Genomic DNA, 16967 nt, shown 5'->3' on the forward strand with positions numbered 1-16967 from the left:
AGCCTGCTTATTTTAGAAACTGGGTGCCGCACCTGGGAGAAGGCATGGGATGTGCTCCAGGAGCAGACCTCAGGGGGGAGTAACTTGGGGTTCAAAGTTGGCATCCCTTCTAGGGCATGAGGGGCCAGCCATGAACTGACTGCCAACCTAAGCATCCTTTTTCTCTAATCTGAGCAAGACAACTCTGGCCACAGAATGTACTGTACAAGATGCTTCTATGAGAAATGCTCAAGGATGAAAGCAAATGAGTGTGCACAGCATTCATTTTTAGTGCAAGAGCACAATCGCTTCTTGAAGCATCAGTTGCTAAAAAACGCAATCCTTGTCGTCAGAAGCTTCAGATCCCCTACATCCTTCCTTGGACCTATTCTTTTTCTCCAGAATGAGATGCCTCCTCACGCTAGCATTAGCCCAGAGTTCTCCCCTCAGCTGTCTCTCCAGATGATATCTCTGCTTTGCATTTATTTCTTTTTAAAACTAAAATCTAGGGACAAAGGTGAGCAGAATCATCTTAGTCTCTTCCTATGAGCTGTTCATTAGGGTGCCCTTAACCCACACCTCTTGCTTCTCTTGACTCACAAAGCACTCTGATTACTTCAGAGATAGTGAAACGAGTGTGCGTGAAGTACTTTTTGTGTTATTTGATGAAATATTACCCCTGACCTTCTTGGAATATTTTAGTTCATTTCAGTACACATTTTACCTATCATTTAAAGATCTTAAAAGCTTTAAAAATTTCTAACACTATAAGAAGGAATGAAAAAGGGACACTGTAAGGATGATTTTTGCAAATTATTCCTACAAAAATGAAGGAAATTTAAACAAACTTTTGTTTTGCTCATAATCCTACCCCAACCCTGGAACGATTTCGTTTATCTAACTTTTCTTCCAGCTTTTACTTTCATCATTGTAAACTCTTATTTTTCTATCCCTTGAGGCTTTTTGTAAACACTTTTCCATTTTGTAATATATTTGTTTTTTAGCGTTTGTGTAATATATTCCTTCCAAGTGATATTCCATAATTTATTACCCATTCCTTTAGTGCTGGACATTAAGGTTATTTCCATTTTCTCTCTATTATAAATAATTGGAGCAAGAACATCTTTGTATATATAGCTTTCTTCCTACATCTGAATTATATCCTTAGGATAAATTCCCAGGAGTGGGATTAGTAGGTCAAAGGGTATGAACAGCTTTATGGCTCTTCATATTTATTGCCACATTGCCCAAAGGGTCATTCTAATTTACAGCGCCACCTGCAACACATGAGAGTAGCTATCCCTCCCAGCCCTTCCAACACTGATTTCTTCAGTCAGTAGTTTGGGGCAAATTTAATAGGTACGAAAGGATAACTAGTGACTGTTTTTAATTGTTAATTTAAAAAATAATTATCAATTTTCTTCTTAAGTATGTTTATTGTATTCTATTTCATATGGTTTGCTTTTCATGTCGGAGAATTATATTTTTTGACACCATGTGGAATTTAAAATATTTTATCATGAAAATGTCACACTCTCTCAGAACAAAGAGCATAATGATGAATCATTACCTAGATTCAACAAGCAGCAAGACTGGGCCACATTTGCCTTATCTACACCTTCTTTTCCTTTCATTTTTTCTTTTGTGCAATTATTTTAAAGCAAATCCCAGACATTCTGCATGTTTCCTGTATACTTCACTAAGCATCAATAAAACATGTAGACTTTTTCTTCTGTAATCAGAATGCTTATTGCCATACCTAACAAAATTAATGATAATTCCTTGGTCCCATTTAATACTAGTCTGTAATAACATTTTCCAACATGTCTTTAAAATTGTCTCTTAACTGATATTTTGTTCCAGTCAGCGTACAGAGAGGTCCACTGTATTTGGTTGTTAGGTTTCTGAAGTCCTTTAATCTAGAGCATATGCTCTGTTTACTCCCACGGCCCCCCCAACTCAAATTTACCCCCAGCCAGTGACTTATTGCAGGAACTAAGTCAGTTGTCCTATAAACGTTCCCGCATTCTGAATTTGACTGTTTCCTTAATAGCTCAATTAGATTCCATTTCAACTTTGTTTTGTCTGGGGAGGCAAGAATACTTCAAGGGTGGTGCTGTGTGATTCATTTCGTATTGCTCTGGGGGCACACAATGTCTGGGGATCCCACTTTGGGTGATGCTAAGGCTGATCGTGGATCAGGTGGTGACAGCCCACAACAAAGTCGTAAAGTCCCTCGCCGGCTTTGCGCCCCTCACTGTCTCATCTGTCCGTGAAGCTTGCTTGAGTCAGTTATTTCCTAGGGGATCGCACAGTGGTGATTTTTGAATTCTCTCATTCCTTCCCCACTTATTAACTGGAATCCTTCTGCAGAGTAAAACTTCTTTCTTCATAAACTGGGACTTTTTAGTAATCTCAACGTGCAGTTTGTACAAGTAAGGCAGGATAAATGCTTTATTCTTTTATCCAAATTGCCAAGCTTCTAAGTAAGGAGTTGGTTCCACTGTCATTTCTGAGGAGGTGTCGTTGCTGCTTTGTTTTTGGTTTTCTTTTTTAAGAATAAAAAAATACTCAGGGTTTTAAATATATATTCCATGTGTTTTACTCTTTATTCTTTTTGATGCTCACATTGTCCCATCTTTGCCCCAAGGGAGACCCTTCATGTCCTTGTTTTCAGGTAGAATAAGATGTCTTAGGCTCATCCAGTATATTTTTTAAAAGAAAATAAAAGATTATGAATTTATACTGACACTTTCATTTCAAATCTAACTTTTTTTTTTTACTTCTTTGATTTCGTACTTGTATTTCTTTTTCTTACACTAAAAATCTTGGTTCCAAGTGTTATTATATTACAATCTATCAAATAGTTTAAAAATATAATACCAATATTACTACTAAAATTTTCCCAGTGAGTGCAACTGTTTATCTTTAGAACACATTCCACTAAAAACATCCAGTCAAATTACCTTGTCCTAACAACACTTGAATTAATTCGTTTAACCAATTTGATATATGGTTAAGTTCTTTCTGTTCTGTTTGTTTTCAAATTTTAGGATTCACTTTTTTCCCCTTTTTGGTTTTTACTTTTTGAATCTGTAAAATGTGCTTTCAAAATTGAACTTATGTAACAAGGTACTATCACAAAAGTCTTTGTTCTGTCTCCTCCATCTAATTTCCTCCCTCTCCCTGTTGGTAAATATTAATAATTAAGATTTGTTTGATCTTTGCAGTGTTTCATTTTGCAAATATATATTCATTCATATGTCTTCACCAGTTTTACACCAAAGCCAGCATACCATATACTCCTTACAATATATCGTATCAGGGTTTTAGAGATCTTCATTTTTTCTTGAAGGTTACATAGGCATCCATTGTTAAGATGAACCATAGTTTATTTATCAGGCACTTATTGATGGAGTTCTGTTTTTGTGTGTGTGTGTTTTCTAAAAAACAAAAATCCTGTGTCCAAGTCATTTCATATTTTGGCTAATGATTCTTTGGGATCTATTCCTAGAAATGGAATTGCTGGGTCAAAGGTTAAATGTAATTGTACACTTTTTTTAAAAAATTAATTAATTTTTGGCTGCCATTAGGTCTCTGTTGCTGCATGTGGGCTTTTTCTAGTTGCAGCGAGTGGGGGCTACTCTTCGTTGTGGTGCATGGGCTTCTCACTGCAGTGTCTTCTCTGGTTGCAGAGCACGGGCTCTAGGCACGCGGGCTCAGTAGTTGTGGCTCACGGGCTCTAGAGCACTGGCTCAGTAGTTGTGGCGCACGGGCTTAGTTGCTTCACAGCATGTGGGATCTTCCCGGACCAGGGCTGGAACCCATGTTCCCTGCATTGGCAGGCAGATTCTTAACCACTGTGCCACCAGGGAAGTCCCTACTTGTACTTCTTTTAGTTATTGCTAGAGTCCCTTCTATAGGAATTGTGTCATTTTGCACAGAGAGGGATTTTTTAAAAAAGGTTTTGCAGATGCTCAAATATCATATAAAAGGTTGTTGGAAAATTAGTGCATTCTTCAAAATCACGTTATTTATTGAACCTACACACTGTTCCCACTATTGTCCAAGACATGGCTTGGTAGAGAGCACCCTGGTTCCTGCTTTTAGGGAACCTACGATATGTCTGTGGAGACATGATAAGTGAATGAAAAACAAAGTTAGAGTAGTCCAAGATAGATATAGTATAAAAACAAAGGTGAAAACCCAGCTCAGGTCTCTGTCTTTCAGAAACCTTCCCCGCTTAACCCAGGCCACGTGAGTCCTCAGTCCTCTGAATTTCATTACTTTCAGTGACAGTGACCTTTTTCCCAGAGCAAAACTTTTGACACTTGGTTGAACAAATATGAATATACGAACAGGAACAACAGAGCAGAATGTATGAAATGCAGGCTGCTGCATAAATTCAAGTGAAATAATTTTTTTATGTAGAGTTATGTCTGTATTTCCCAAAGCATCGGTGAGATGTTACTAAGGGTTACACGGCAAAATCAGTGCAGAAATGTTAGGCTAAACAGACCTAATGAAACAACTCCACAACAACGTATGATGTCCCAAGCATACCCAGGCACAGAACCCCCCCGCCTCCGTGAAGCACCTCATGTTCATAGTGTTCCACGGAACACAAAAGAACCAATGTGTAGTTTCTATTTGAATGAAAACCAAAGGCTTCTCTTCCAGTTGATTAACTTGTACAAATTCTGCATTTTTGATAACAATTTCCAATTTGTTTCTTTCTAGATTGAATCACTAAAGAAAAAGGTGCAACAGAAACAGCTCTTAATATTGCAGCTTTTAGAAAAGATATCGTTCTTAGAAGGAGAGGTAAGAAGCTGTGTTTCTTTAAGCTGGGTCTTCCCTATCATTAAATTTTATGTTGCTGAGCCTACCACCGACACTTAATTAAAAATATGGCTATTTCCTGGCCTTATAAAATTGATTGAAGGTTAACTGCCAACACTGAAAATGAGGTTCTGACAGCTAGTTTTTCTTTACCATCTGACTCTCCTCATTCCCCCTTGCTGCTCACCTCTGCTTTTTGGCTCCCATTTTTCTTATTCAGGAATTTTCTTAGCAAGTCTGATAAGCTGTTGATGAATACTGATAACTCCCCACATCTGTGTTGTATAATTTGCCAAGTATTTTCACATACATTTCTCAATGATCCTCTCAACAACTTTAAGAAAGGCAAGACAAGGATTATTATCTCCATATTAACCAAAAAAGAAAAAGAAAAAAGGCACAGAGAAGGCAGGTGGCTTTTCTCAAAGTCACACAGCTTAATGCCAGAGCCAGGCTGAGAGACGGACTCCTCATTCCAGGTGACTTAATTTCACCTGGAACTTTTAAGATATTTAGCATTCCTGACTTTCTGGTCTTTTGAAAGGCATTTTGGGGATTTTGTGGAGGTTCTAGGGAAGGAAATTATGGAGTTGGAAGAACCTTAAGAGCTTAGGTGTTAATAGAAGGGGAAGCCTTCTGTTTTCTCTGAAGACTATTAAGAACTTGACGTAGAGCCTCTTCCTTTTGAGCCTCCATGAATCTCTCCTTGTCTGTGCCCTGCTTGTAGTCCCTCCCCAGTGAGAGACAGCCCAGGAGAGAATAATAAAAGAAGAAGACAGGAAAGCAATGACAGTAATTAAGCTCCTAGTGTGTGTTGGGCACTTCTACTTTCCATATCTTTTGTATAACCTAGAGGTTAAGAGTGGAATCAGACTTGCCCACATTTGAATGCTAGATCTGCTTATTAGCTGGCTGACCCTAGGTAAGTTTCTTAGAATTAGAAATTGAGGATGATAACTGTACCTACGTGTGTGTCCATGTGATGAGAGTGCGTACAAAGTGCCTGACATGCCTAAGCACTCCATCATTTTCTCTCTTTATTAAGAGCGATGTCCTATGAGTTAGATTATGTTTCCTCCATTTTGTAGCTGGAGAAACTGAGATTCAGGGATGTTAAGGAATCTGCCCAAGGTGACTGTTAGAAATGGGTAAGCCTGAGCTCGTAACCACCATGTTTGTAGGGATGGGGAGCAGCGTCATTATTTACTCTGTGTGGTGGGGGGGCTGCCTATAAAAGTCATAAGCAGAAGTCCCTCGTGGCCCATGGGGACCTGGTAGCAGACTCAAAGCCCAGCAATCTCAGTGTCCTGACAGCTGAGTAAGTGGACACTTGTCTTGTCCCAGTGTTTTCCCCTCTGCAATCACTGAGTCCACCTCCAGCTTTATGAATGGACATCTCTGTTTCTAAGATTGCCCTCTGAAATCACAGCTCCCTGTGGGAGGAGTCATACTTTCCCAGTGAGAGTCAGAGAGAGTGTCCTGGTGAAAGTCATGGGTCCCCAGAGAGTCTGGTTCCAGGAGGGAGGAAAGAGACGCCAACAGAAGAGGCAGCAGGTTACCCAAGACAGTGCCCACCCCTCTCCCCTTCCCCTGGCTGTGCTACTCAGGCCTCCTGGGAGATTAGGAAATGTCCAAGGGGTACTCTGCATTGAGAAGAGCCTTCCTTACCACACACGTGTGCTTTGTATAATCTTAATTTATTAAATTCCTTTCTTCTCTTAGTTTAGGTTGCCCAGACTCTGAGATGTGGATATGAGTCCACTAGTTTATTTGGGAGGTGATCCCAGGAAGCCCCAGTGGGAGAGGGGAGAAATGAGTCAGGGAAAGGTCAAAGGCCAATAATGGGTGCCTTACAGAGGTTACCACTGTGGACAGCTGCTGCTCCCTTGCCCTGGGCATCTCTGGAAGATGATGTGCACTGGCCTCTGAGTTACCCTGACCAAAAGGTCAGAAAGCTAGGGCATTTATCCATTAACTCCCATCAGTAGCTGGTGAGAGCGGCTCCTGGGGTGTGTGGCAATTCTGGCCTGCCCTGGGCAGAGCCAACTGGGCTCCAGGGGGCAGAGGAAGCCCCAGGGAAAGAGTCACAAGTGGCATGCCAGGAAATGGTGAGTGTCCAGAGCATATGGGTGCGTCTGGCTGTGTCTCCTATGTATATCCTATAAGCCATTCAAAAATGGTTTGAAAACCATCATTCCTTGAGCATTTAAACATTGATTATAAATTTGGTTGATTAAACTATTTAAATTCTACTACAAATTTAGAAGGACTAATTCCTTTTGATCATCCATCTTAAACAGCAGATAAAACATAGACAAGGGCTTCCCTGGTGGCGCAGTGGTTGAGAGTCCGCCTGCCGATGCAGGGGACACGGGTTTGTGCCCCGGTCTGGGAGGATCCCACATGCCGCGGAGTGGCTGGGCCCGTGAGCCATGGCCGCTGAGCCTGCACGTTCGGAGCCTGTGCTCCGCAACGGGAGAGGCCACAACAGTGGGAGGCCTGCGTACCGCAAAAAAAAACACACACAAAAAAACATAGACAAAATGTCAAGATTTGATAATACATTTACACTTTAACTTATTCTAAAATATTAAGTATCTTGGGTTTAATTTATTTCTTCATTGTTTGTGTTCTTGGTTTTTAGTGTCTTCCGAAGGCAATTTCCCTTAGTTAACATCATTTTGACACTTTCCAGACAAGTGCAGTGATCTTTTAGATCCAAAGGACATGGAATACCTTCTCCAAGTAGCTAAGGCTAGAGGATGCCAATTCTTAGACGGACACAATTCTTGCTTTACAATATAGGACTAGGTAGCTTCCAGGTGATTCAAACTCAGGACCCCTTATCATTGGGATGAATTGACCTATCTTTAGCACTATTAAAAAGTATGCATTTCTTATTAATATTTTACCATTCTTTGTCAGACTAGGTAGAGATTTCACCTCCTAGGAGATGACGCTGAGTTTGAGTACTTGGTTTTCCTCTTCAGGCTGTGTGAGTAGTTTATGATGTTACAAACACACTGCTGACTGACTCCTTGCTAACTGTGTGTGGCCACTGATGCCAGTGAATCTCCGCCCCTCTTTCCACCTGCTTGTTGTATGACCACCAATGCCAAGCAGCCCTTCCAAGGGCCCTCAAGTCCTGGGATGACCTGACGTAAAGTTCCTTTTGTTATTCTTTACTACTCAACACAGAAATCTTATAAACAAACATGTAATTAACACTCTATAAAAGAAACTACATCATCTTATATATGAATGCTTCCTAGTTTTAAAAGTTGATGACAAGTTGTAACATATTGTCATCTTTCTTTGCTATTAAAACTATCTTTCTCTACACTTTATATTAACTTTCCTTTTGAGTGACGTCATGAACACAAGGCACTTCTCAGACTCACCTTGCTCCCACAATAATTTTTTCCTTCTCCTAGTTTTTTTTTTTTTTTTTTGCGGTACGCGGGCCTCTCACTGTTGTGGCCTCTCCCGTTGCAGAGCACAGGCTCCGGACGCGCAGGCTCGGCGGCCATGGCTCACAGGCCCAGCCGCTCCGCGGCATATGGGATCCTCTCGGACCGGGGCACGAACCCGTGTCCCCTGCATCAGCAGGCGAACTCTCAACTACTGTGCCACCAGGGAAGCCCCCTCCTCCTAGTTTTGATGCTCAGATTATCACAGCTCAGCTGCGGAGAGTTCTGCATTACCTTCCTCGCCCATGTAGCAGGGTTCCCGATGCTTGTGGAGTCATTCTTGCTGTATGGCAACAACAGGCATTTCAGACTGTCCTCGTTTTTGTCCTGTCCCTAGATACGATATTGGCTTCTCTCCAAGAAGCCCTGGGCTGTTTTAGTGGAGAGGTGTACGGCAGGCTTTCTGGGCATGAGTGTTGGTAGTAGGCTAAAGTGCTGTGCCTACTGTTAGGCCCATTTTATTTGTTTTGTTTTGTTTATTTTTTACTGAAGTATAGTTGAATTACAATTTTGTGTTAATTACTGCTGTACAGCAAAGTGACTCAGTTATACATATATATACATTCTTCTTCATATTCTTTTCCATTATGGTTTATCACAGAATATTGAATATAGTTTCCTGTGCTATACAATACAACCTTGTTGTTTAAGGCCCATTTTAGTACTGACGGAACTGGGGAAAATGTTTCTTTTTACGATCATGAGGTCGAACTGACATTTTCCAAATTTATCTAATTGTTTTGTTTTACAATACAGGGTTCTGTTGGCCACTAAGAATTTCTATTATGTTGACCTATTCTAACACCAGGACTTTTTATACCTTGACATTCCATCCCCTGCCTTAAACCATAATGATGCCAGCGGTGGTGTTTCAGGTATCTTTGAAAAGTTTTGGTGGACAGAGCTGGTAACCTCCTATATCCCATCTTATTAATAAAGTAGCTGCCCTCTGTTAAGGGCCTAACTGCAGACTCTGGAGCTAGACTGCCTGAGTTCCAATGTCAGCTCTGTCACTTACTAGTTACGTGGTCTGACACAAGTTACTTAACTGCTCCGTGCCTTAGCTTGCTAAGGGAGTCCTCTCCACAGAGTTGTTATGAAGACTAAATTAGTTAACACTAAGTGATTAGAAAAGTACATGGCTCACAGTAAATGCCATGTCTTTACTGTTTCTTCAATGGCTAGGTCCCAGGAACTCCTTTTATTGTCAATGATATGTATTTCCTCTTTGTCCTTCTCGTCCTCCTCCTTTTAAATAGAGAATGTAGATGATTTTGGTCCCTGAATTCATCATTTGTACTTACCAATGCTAAAACTCATTCTATTTTGCTACTCCCACCCCCATCAGATCCCTAGAAGTTTGCGCTAGCCTGGCCCCATCAGACTACGTTTTCATCAACTGATTCAAAAATCTGTCTGATGTGAAAATATGCCCATTCTATTTTTTTCCAAATAACTTTCTATTCACTCATCTCTTGAAGAACTATCCCATCCCCTATTTCCAATATAGGAAATTTTATTAAAATAAAATTATCAGTGTCTGTCTTCATAAGGTTGATCAGCTTTCTAAATCTGAACAGATTCCATTTCATTTTTCTCTGCTGAAAATCCTCAACTTACAGCTCAACTCAAAAGTCAGAGGAAAGGAGACAAATGTCTTGGTTTTGTCCATCCTGCATTTAACGTGTGTTGTGTGGCACGTAAACCTCTCAATGTGTCTGCTGTGCATTCCTGCGTCAATTATGAATTTCCTGTGCAATGCTAGGGCGGCAGCACCAGGCACCATGTACGAGTTTTACTGGACATGCATTCTTGTTTAGTGCATGTGTTACAGCCCGGGCTGCTCCCTCCCCTGGGCCTGAGGGAGCTGGGGGAGGAGGCGGCTGCCATTCATTTGACATAATTTCCCCAAAATGCCAAGAGGTGCCATACCAGGTCCTTCTTTTCGGGAAGGCGCACAGCCTCCCAAGCCCTCGGGTGGTCTGTATTTCACAGCTCAACACAAGGTGGTGGTATTTGAAAGGAAAACCCTGGAACCTGATTCTCGGTCCTGGAAGCAATCTCTTCCCCAGCACGGGCCAGGCGGCCAGCTGAGGCTGCTCTTTAGTCACAGTCAGCAAGACTCAGAGCGGAGTGTCCTTGCTTTCCTGTATCAAGACCTGTCCTTTTTTGTTTTGTTTTTTTTTTGTTGTTGTTTTTTGCGGTATGCGGGCCTCTCACTGTTGTGGCCTCTCCCGTTGCGGAGCACAGGCTCTGGACGTGCAGGCTCAGTGGCCATGGCTCACGGGCCTAGCCACTCCGTGGCATGTGGGATCTTCCCGGACCGGGGCACGAACCCGTGTCCCCTGCATCGGTAGGCAGACTCTCAACCACTGCGCCACCAGGGAAGCCCAAGACCTGTCCTTTTTTAAAGTATTTCTGTCATCCCTCTCTAATTTCCTCCTCGTGCCCATATTCAGGCTCTCATCATCTTTTTTTCTGTCTTGTCAACCTTGTATTAATTTATGTAAATAAAGCTGCATCTTTTTAAAGCGTAAGGTGACAAATGTTAACTAGACATACTGTGGTGATCATTTTGCAGTGTGTACAGATACCAAGTCGTTATGTTGTACAGCTGAAACTGTTATATGTCAATTAAACCTAAATTTTTAAGAAGTATATAATTTAATGAATTTTGACAGTTGTATATACCTGTGAAACCACCACTGCAGTCAAGATATAGAACATTTCCATCATTCCCCAAAGACCTCTCTCTGTTTCCCTTTTGCAGTCCATCTCTCCATTCACCCCCAGGCAACCAGGGATATTTTTTGGACTTGCTTGCATTTTGTATAAATGGAATCATATAGTTGTGTGTTCTTTTGTGTCTAGCTAGCTTCTTTCACTCAGCATAAAGATTTGAGATATATCCATGTTGTATTAAGATTCCACAGTTTATTTCTCCATTCTCCTGTTGATATACATTTGGGTTGTTTCCAGTTTGGGGCTACTGTGAATAAAGCTGCTGTGAACATTACAAGTCATTATGTGGGCATATGGTTTATTCCTGTTAGGTAAATTCCTAGTAATGGAATGGCTGGGATGTGTGGTAGATATAGGCTTAACTTTTTAAGAAACTGTCAGTTTATCAAAGGAGTCATATATTTTACCTTCCCACCAGCAGTTGGAATGTTCCAGTTTCTCCACAGCCTCATCCTGACTTAGTACTGTCAGTCTTTTTAATGTAGCCATTCTAGCGGGAGTGTGGTGGTATCTCATTGTGGTTTTTATTTGCATTTCCATGGTCACTAGCGATGCTGAGCATGTTTTAGATGCTTATTGGCCATTTGTATATATTCTTTTTTGAAGTGTCTGTTCAAATCTTTGGCCCATTATTTTACTAAGTTTTTACTTTTCGTATTTACTGAGTTGCTAAGAGTTCTTTATGTATTCTGGATACCAGTTCTTTGTCAGATATATGTACTGTGAATATTTTCTCCCATTTCATGACCTGCTTTTTCATTTTCTTAATGATATCTTTTGGAGAAATTTTTGTTTTTTGTTTTTATTTTTGATAAAGTTCAATTTATCAGTTTTTTTCTGTATGGTTTCTGTTTTTTGTGTCCTAAGAAATCTTTGGTCAGACTTTCTCCTATGATTTCCTCTAAAAATTGTATAATTTTTGCTTTTCAATTTAGATCTAAGATCCATTTGGAGTTAATTTTCGTGTTTTGTGTGAAGGATATTCTTTTTTTCACCACAGCTATCCAACTGTTTCCTTTTAATGTCTCCTTAATTTCTGATATTGATCATTTGTCCCCTTTCCCCCTTCTTTGATCAGTCTAGCTAGAGTGTTATCAATTTGTTGTTTTTAAAAAAATTAAAATAGCTTTTGGCTTTGTTGATATTCTCTATTATCTGTTTTCTGTTTTATTGAGTTTTGCTCTGATATTTATATTCCCTGCCTTCTAATTATTTTGGTATTACTTTGCTCTTCTTTTTCTAGCTTCTTGAGGTAGACCTTAGGTCATTGATTTTAGTCCTTTCTTTTTTTTTTTTTTTTTTTTTTTTTTTTTTTGCTGTATGCGGGCCTCTCACTGTTGTGGCCTCTCCCGTTGCGGAGCACAGGCTCCGGACGCGCAGGCCCAACGGCCATGGCTCACGGGCCCAACCGCTCCGCGGCATGTGGGATCCTCCCAGACTGGGGCACGAACCCGTGTCCCCTGCATCGGCAGGCGGACTCTCAACCACTGCGCCACCAGGGAAGCCCAGTCCTTTCTTTTTAAATATAAGCCTTTAAAGCTCTAACTGTCCCTCTGAGCTCTGCTTCAGCTGCAGCCTACAAGTTGTGATATGCTATATTCAGCATATCAAAATGTTTTCTAATTTCCTTTGAGATTCTTCTTTGACTTATGGATTATTTAAAAGTGTGTTGTTTAACTTCCAAATATTTGAGGTGTTCTTAGGTATCTTATTGTTTTTGATTTCTAATTTGTCATGGTCCTAGAACATACTTTGTATGGTTTTCATTCTGTTAAATTTATTGAGAATTGTTTTATGGCTCAGCATATGGTTTCTCTTGGTTGAATATTGTAAAAAAAAAAAAAGAAGAAAGAAAAAAAAAGTCTGCTCTTTTTGTGTGTTCTATAAATACCAATAAGATTTAGGTCGTTGATAATATTGTTTAAATTATTTATGATTTTACTGGTTTTTGTATAATTGTTCTCTCTATTGCTGAGAGAGGGGTGTTAAAATCCCTTGCTATGGCTTTAGGCTGTCTCTTTCTTTAATTTTGTTATTTTTTTACTTCATATATTCTGAAGCTTTGTTATTAGGTACATAATTTTTGATTGTTGTGTTTTGGAGATGAATTGATCTCATTATTATGAAATGGTGGTCACTACCTTTGTTAATACTCTTTGTCTTGAAGTCTATTTCATCTGATATTAATATTACCCTTTCTGCCTGCCCTCTTATGTTTACTGTTTGTATGGTATATCTTTTTCCATCCACTTATTTTTAACTCATCTGTGTCTCTCTATTTAAGGTTAAGTATTCAATACATCTCCTATCGACAATATATAGTTAGGTCTTGGTTTTTTTATATATTCTGATATTCTGTCTTATATGAAGTATACTGTCCATTGACAATTATTATTGCTATGGCTCGATTTATTTAGGTCTGCCATTTTATTATTATTATTTTATTACTTTTTATTTTATTTCATTTTATTATTTTATTTTTGGCTGCGTTGGGTCTTTGTTGCTGTGCACGGGCTTTCTCTAGTTGCGGTGAGCGGAGGCTACTCTTTGTTGCGGTGCATGAGCTTCTCATTGCGATGGCTTCTCTTGTTGTGGAGCATGGGCTCTAGGCGCACAAGCCTCAGTAGTTGTGGCTCATAGGCTCTAGAGCGCAGGCTCAGTAGTTGTGGCGCATGGGCTTAGTTGCTCTACAGCATGTGGGATCTTCCCGGACCAGGGCTTGAACCCGTGTCCCCTGCATTGGCAGGTGGATTCTTAACCACTGTGCCACAGGGGAAGTCCCTATTATTTGTTTTCTATTTAGTCCCTCTGGTTTGTTTTGTTTGTCTTGTTCCCCTCTCTTGCATTCTTCTGGATTATTCCAGTATTTTTTAGAATTCCATTTTAATTTATCTATTGGCATTTGCTGTGTCTTTAATATTTTAGTGGTTGCTCTAGGTATTACAATATACTTCATTATGTGTTCACAGTCCACTTAGAGGTAATATTGTACCATTTCATGAAAAATGTAGAAGTCTTGCAATGATAAGGTCCACCTACCCCTTCCCCTGCTGTTAGAGTTATCTCATGTATTGTATCTTATATATGCTCTAAACCCACAGTACATTGTTATAATTTTTAACAGTCATAGATATTTTAGAGACATTAAGATAAAATAATCATCTTTTATGTTTACTCGTATAGTATTTATTTCTGATGTCCTTTACTCGTTTCTGAAAATCTGAGTTTCTTTTTAGTATCATCTCTCTTCAGCCCGAAGAACTTTTATTTAGCATTTTGTATAGAGCAGGCCAGCTGGGGACAAATTCACTTAGTTTTTCTTATTTGAAAGTAAGGCCTCTAGTTCACCTTCATTACTGAAATATATAGAGTTCTAGGTTGACAGTTTCTTTCTTTTAGTACTCACTCCCTTCTGGCTTTCGTAGTTTTTGATGAGCAACTTTTGGTAATTCAAATTATCGTTCCCCTATATGTAACAGGATGGCTTTCAAGGTTTTTCTTTGTGTTTTTTGGTAGTTTGACTCTGATTTGCCAAGGTATGCTTCTCTTTGAATTTATTCTGTCTGGGTTTGTTGAGATTCTTGAATTTGTATACTTATGTATTTCACCAAATATGGGAAAATTTCAGCCATTATTTCTTTTCTCCCCACCCCCCGCCCAAGAATCTGGAGATATAAGTGCTTTTCTTTCTTTCTTTTTTCCTAGTCATTATTTCTTTGAATATTTTTTTCTCAAGTTTCTCCCTTCTTTCCTTCTGTGATTCCAGCATCTCTATTTTAGGCTTTTAGAAATTGTCCCACAGTTCCATGAAGTTCCATTTATTATTTTCAACATTTTCTTTATCTTATTTTGATTGATTTCTATTAATGTGTCCCTGTGTCCTCAAGTTTACTACTGACTCCTTCCTTTGTCATATCCATTCTTTCCTTAAGTCAATCTAGTGATTTTTAAATTTCAGGCATTGTATTTTTCTGTTCTGAAGTTACCATTTGTTTTCTATTTATATTTTCTATTTCTTTCTGGTTTTTTTTAACTCCTTCATCAGTGATGTAAAGGAAAATAGGCTTGTAATCGTTTTAAAAGGTAAAGAATCTGGTTAGACTCAATTGCACCCTGCCATAATGTAGTGGGTGATGGCTTAGATCTCAGTTCAGTTCTTTAAGCCTTGGCTGCATACTTCTTTTACTTTGCCCCACACATACGTGGTTCAGGGGTCTGCCAGAGACTCGAACTGAGTTTATATAAAGAATTCAGAATTTCAGTCTTCTCTGACCCTTCCCTTTTGGCTTCCCCCTTACTCTTGGTAACTCTGGTTATTCTTCTATCCCGTAGACTCCTAGTGGTTTTCTACCAGAAAGATGATTTTTCCATTGAATTTTTACTGTGTCTGTGCTGCCAGCACCATGACTGTACTGCCCTTGGGCAAAGCTGCAAACAAAAACAAATGAATCACAGAGGACCCATTCAGTGCTTGTCATTTGCTCCAAGCTTTACCTCCCCTCTAAAACTTGCCCATCCTTGTTGAGTCTTTAAAGACCTCAGCAGTTATCTTTTGTCCAAGGTTGATAGCTGTTCTTTGAAGGAGGATCTATTCATTAAGTGCTTACTCCTATATACTAGAAGTACAGCTCTCACTCTACCTGGAAAATTGCAATCACCTCCTTGATTGATCTTCCTTGCCTATAGTTTTATTTCCTTCCAATATAACTTCCACTCAGAGCCCGAGTGTTTGAAATAAAATCTTGACCTTGGTCTTACAGGATTGGGTGTAGAGTCTTGGTAATGGCATACATAGTCCTTTATAACCAACTCCTGCCCTCCTGTATACTGCAGTCAGGTGCCTGTTCTCAATCTGGTATGTTTCCATAATTCTGGAATACTTATCCCTTTTGTTTCCCTTACTCTCTTCCCCTTGCATAATTCCAGGAAATCTTCACAGACAATTCAGTCCTTTTCCCCATTTTGAGTTAGGCATCCCCTCTGAATCACCCCATAATATTCTCTAGGTCCCTCTGGCATGGGACTTGTGACTTTGTTCTGTGATTTTCTGCTTAGGTGTCTCTACCTGCAAAAGACTGAGCTCCTCAAAGGTTGCAAATCATGACCTATTTCTTTAACTGCCAACATCCTCCCCCTACCTGATTTTACATACTACCTGATACATACTCAGGGTTTTTTTCTTTTAACTGATAGTATTACATTTTTAAGAGTATAAGTTTTTGTATCAGTGCTTCAGTGGATAGCTGATGCATACACAGAGTTCCTCTGGAATAGAACAAAGGAATTGGGGCTACCAGTCCACTATTCACTGTATACCAGTTGGGGCATGTTTGCTAACCTTGTCTTTTATGCCCCCTAACTATAGGAACTCAGCCCAGCATTTTAAGAAATCCTCAGGATTAAAGTCTACCTTAAGAAAGGATAAAACAGTAGGATTGCTGAAGCTTGTTAATGGGCAGGCCTCTTCTGCCTTTCTCTTTCCATATGAATGAAAGAGTTCAAATATTTTCAGTGAATCTGTGTGTGTGTGTGTGTGTGTGTGTAAATGGTGATGAACCCGTGGCAGTTAGCCAGCACCATTCTCCCATACTGAGCACCAGGTGATAGATGCAGAGCCCATAGATCTGTCATGGCTTGTCAGCTGCTAGGGAACCTGGAATGCATTCTCTTCCTTTATACTGTTTCCCATTTATCGGAAGGGATTCCTAGACTTTTACATCCTGCAGAACGTGAGTTTGTACCAGAGCTGCTGCTTTGCACCTTGGTATCAGACATTCAGAGCAGGAGCTCTTTCAAAACAAAAGAGCTTCTGTTTCCAAAGAACTTTTCAACTTTCACGTGTTGTCTAGTGTCTTAGAATACAGTGCCTTAGCTTCAGCTCCAAATTAAAAAGACAAATGCTTTGTTTCTAGTTATGCAAATGCTCATTTTAAA

General features: G+C 39.8%; 1 protein-coding gene across 3 annotated transcripts in view; it reads left to right on the top strand.

Moving 5' to 3' along the window:
* Positions 1 to 16967, top strand: part of MYZAP (myocardial zonula adherens protein) — a 118356-nt gene that overhangs the window by 81571 nt on the left and 19818 nt on the right. For all 3 annotated transcript variants that reach the window (XM_081228754.1, XM_081228752.1, XM_081228753.1), the window contains one exon: positions 4720 to 4803. In XM_081228754.1, the coding sequence (XP_081084880.1) occupies positions 4720 to 4803 (84 nt within the window). The remainder of the gene's footprint in view (positions 1 to 4719; positions 4804 to 16967) is intronic.

This window comes from Mesoplodon bidens, assembly GCF_964165515.1.
Source record: "Mesoplodon bidens genome assembly, chromosome: 3".
Taxonomy (NCBI): Eukaryota; Metazoa; Chordata; class Mammalia; order Artiodactyla; family Ziphiidae; genus Mesoplodon; species Mesoplodon bidens.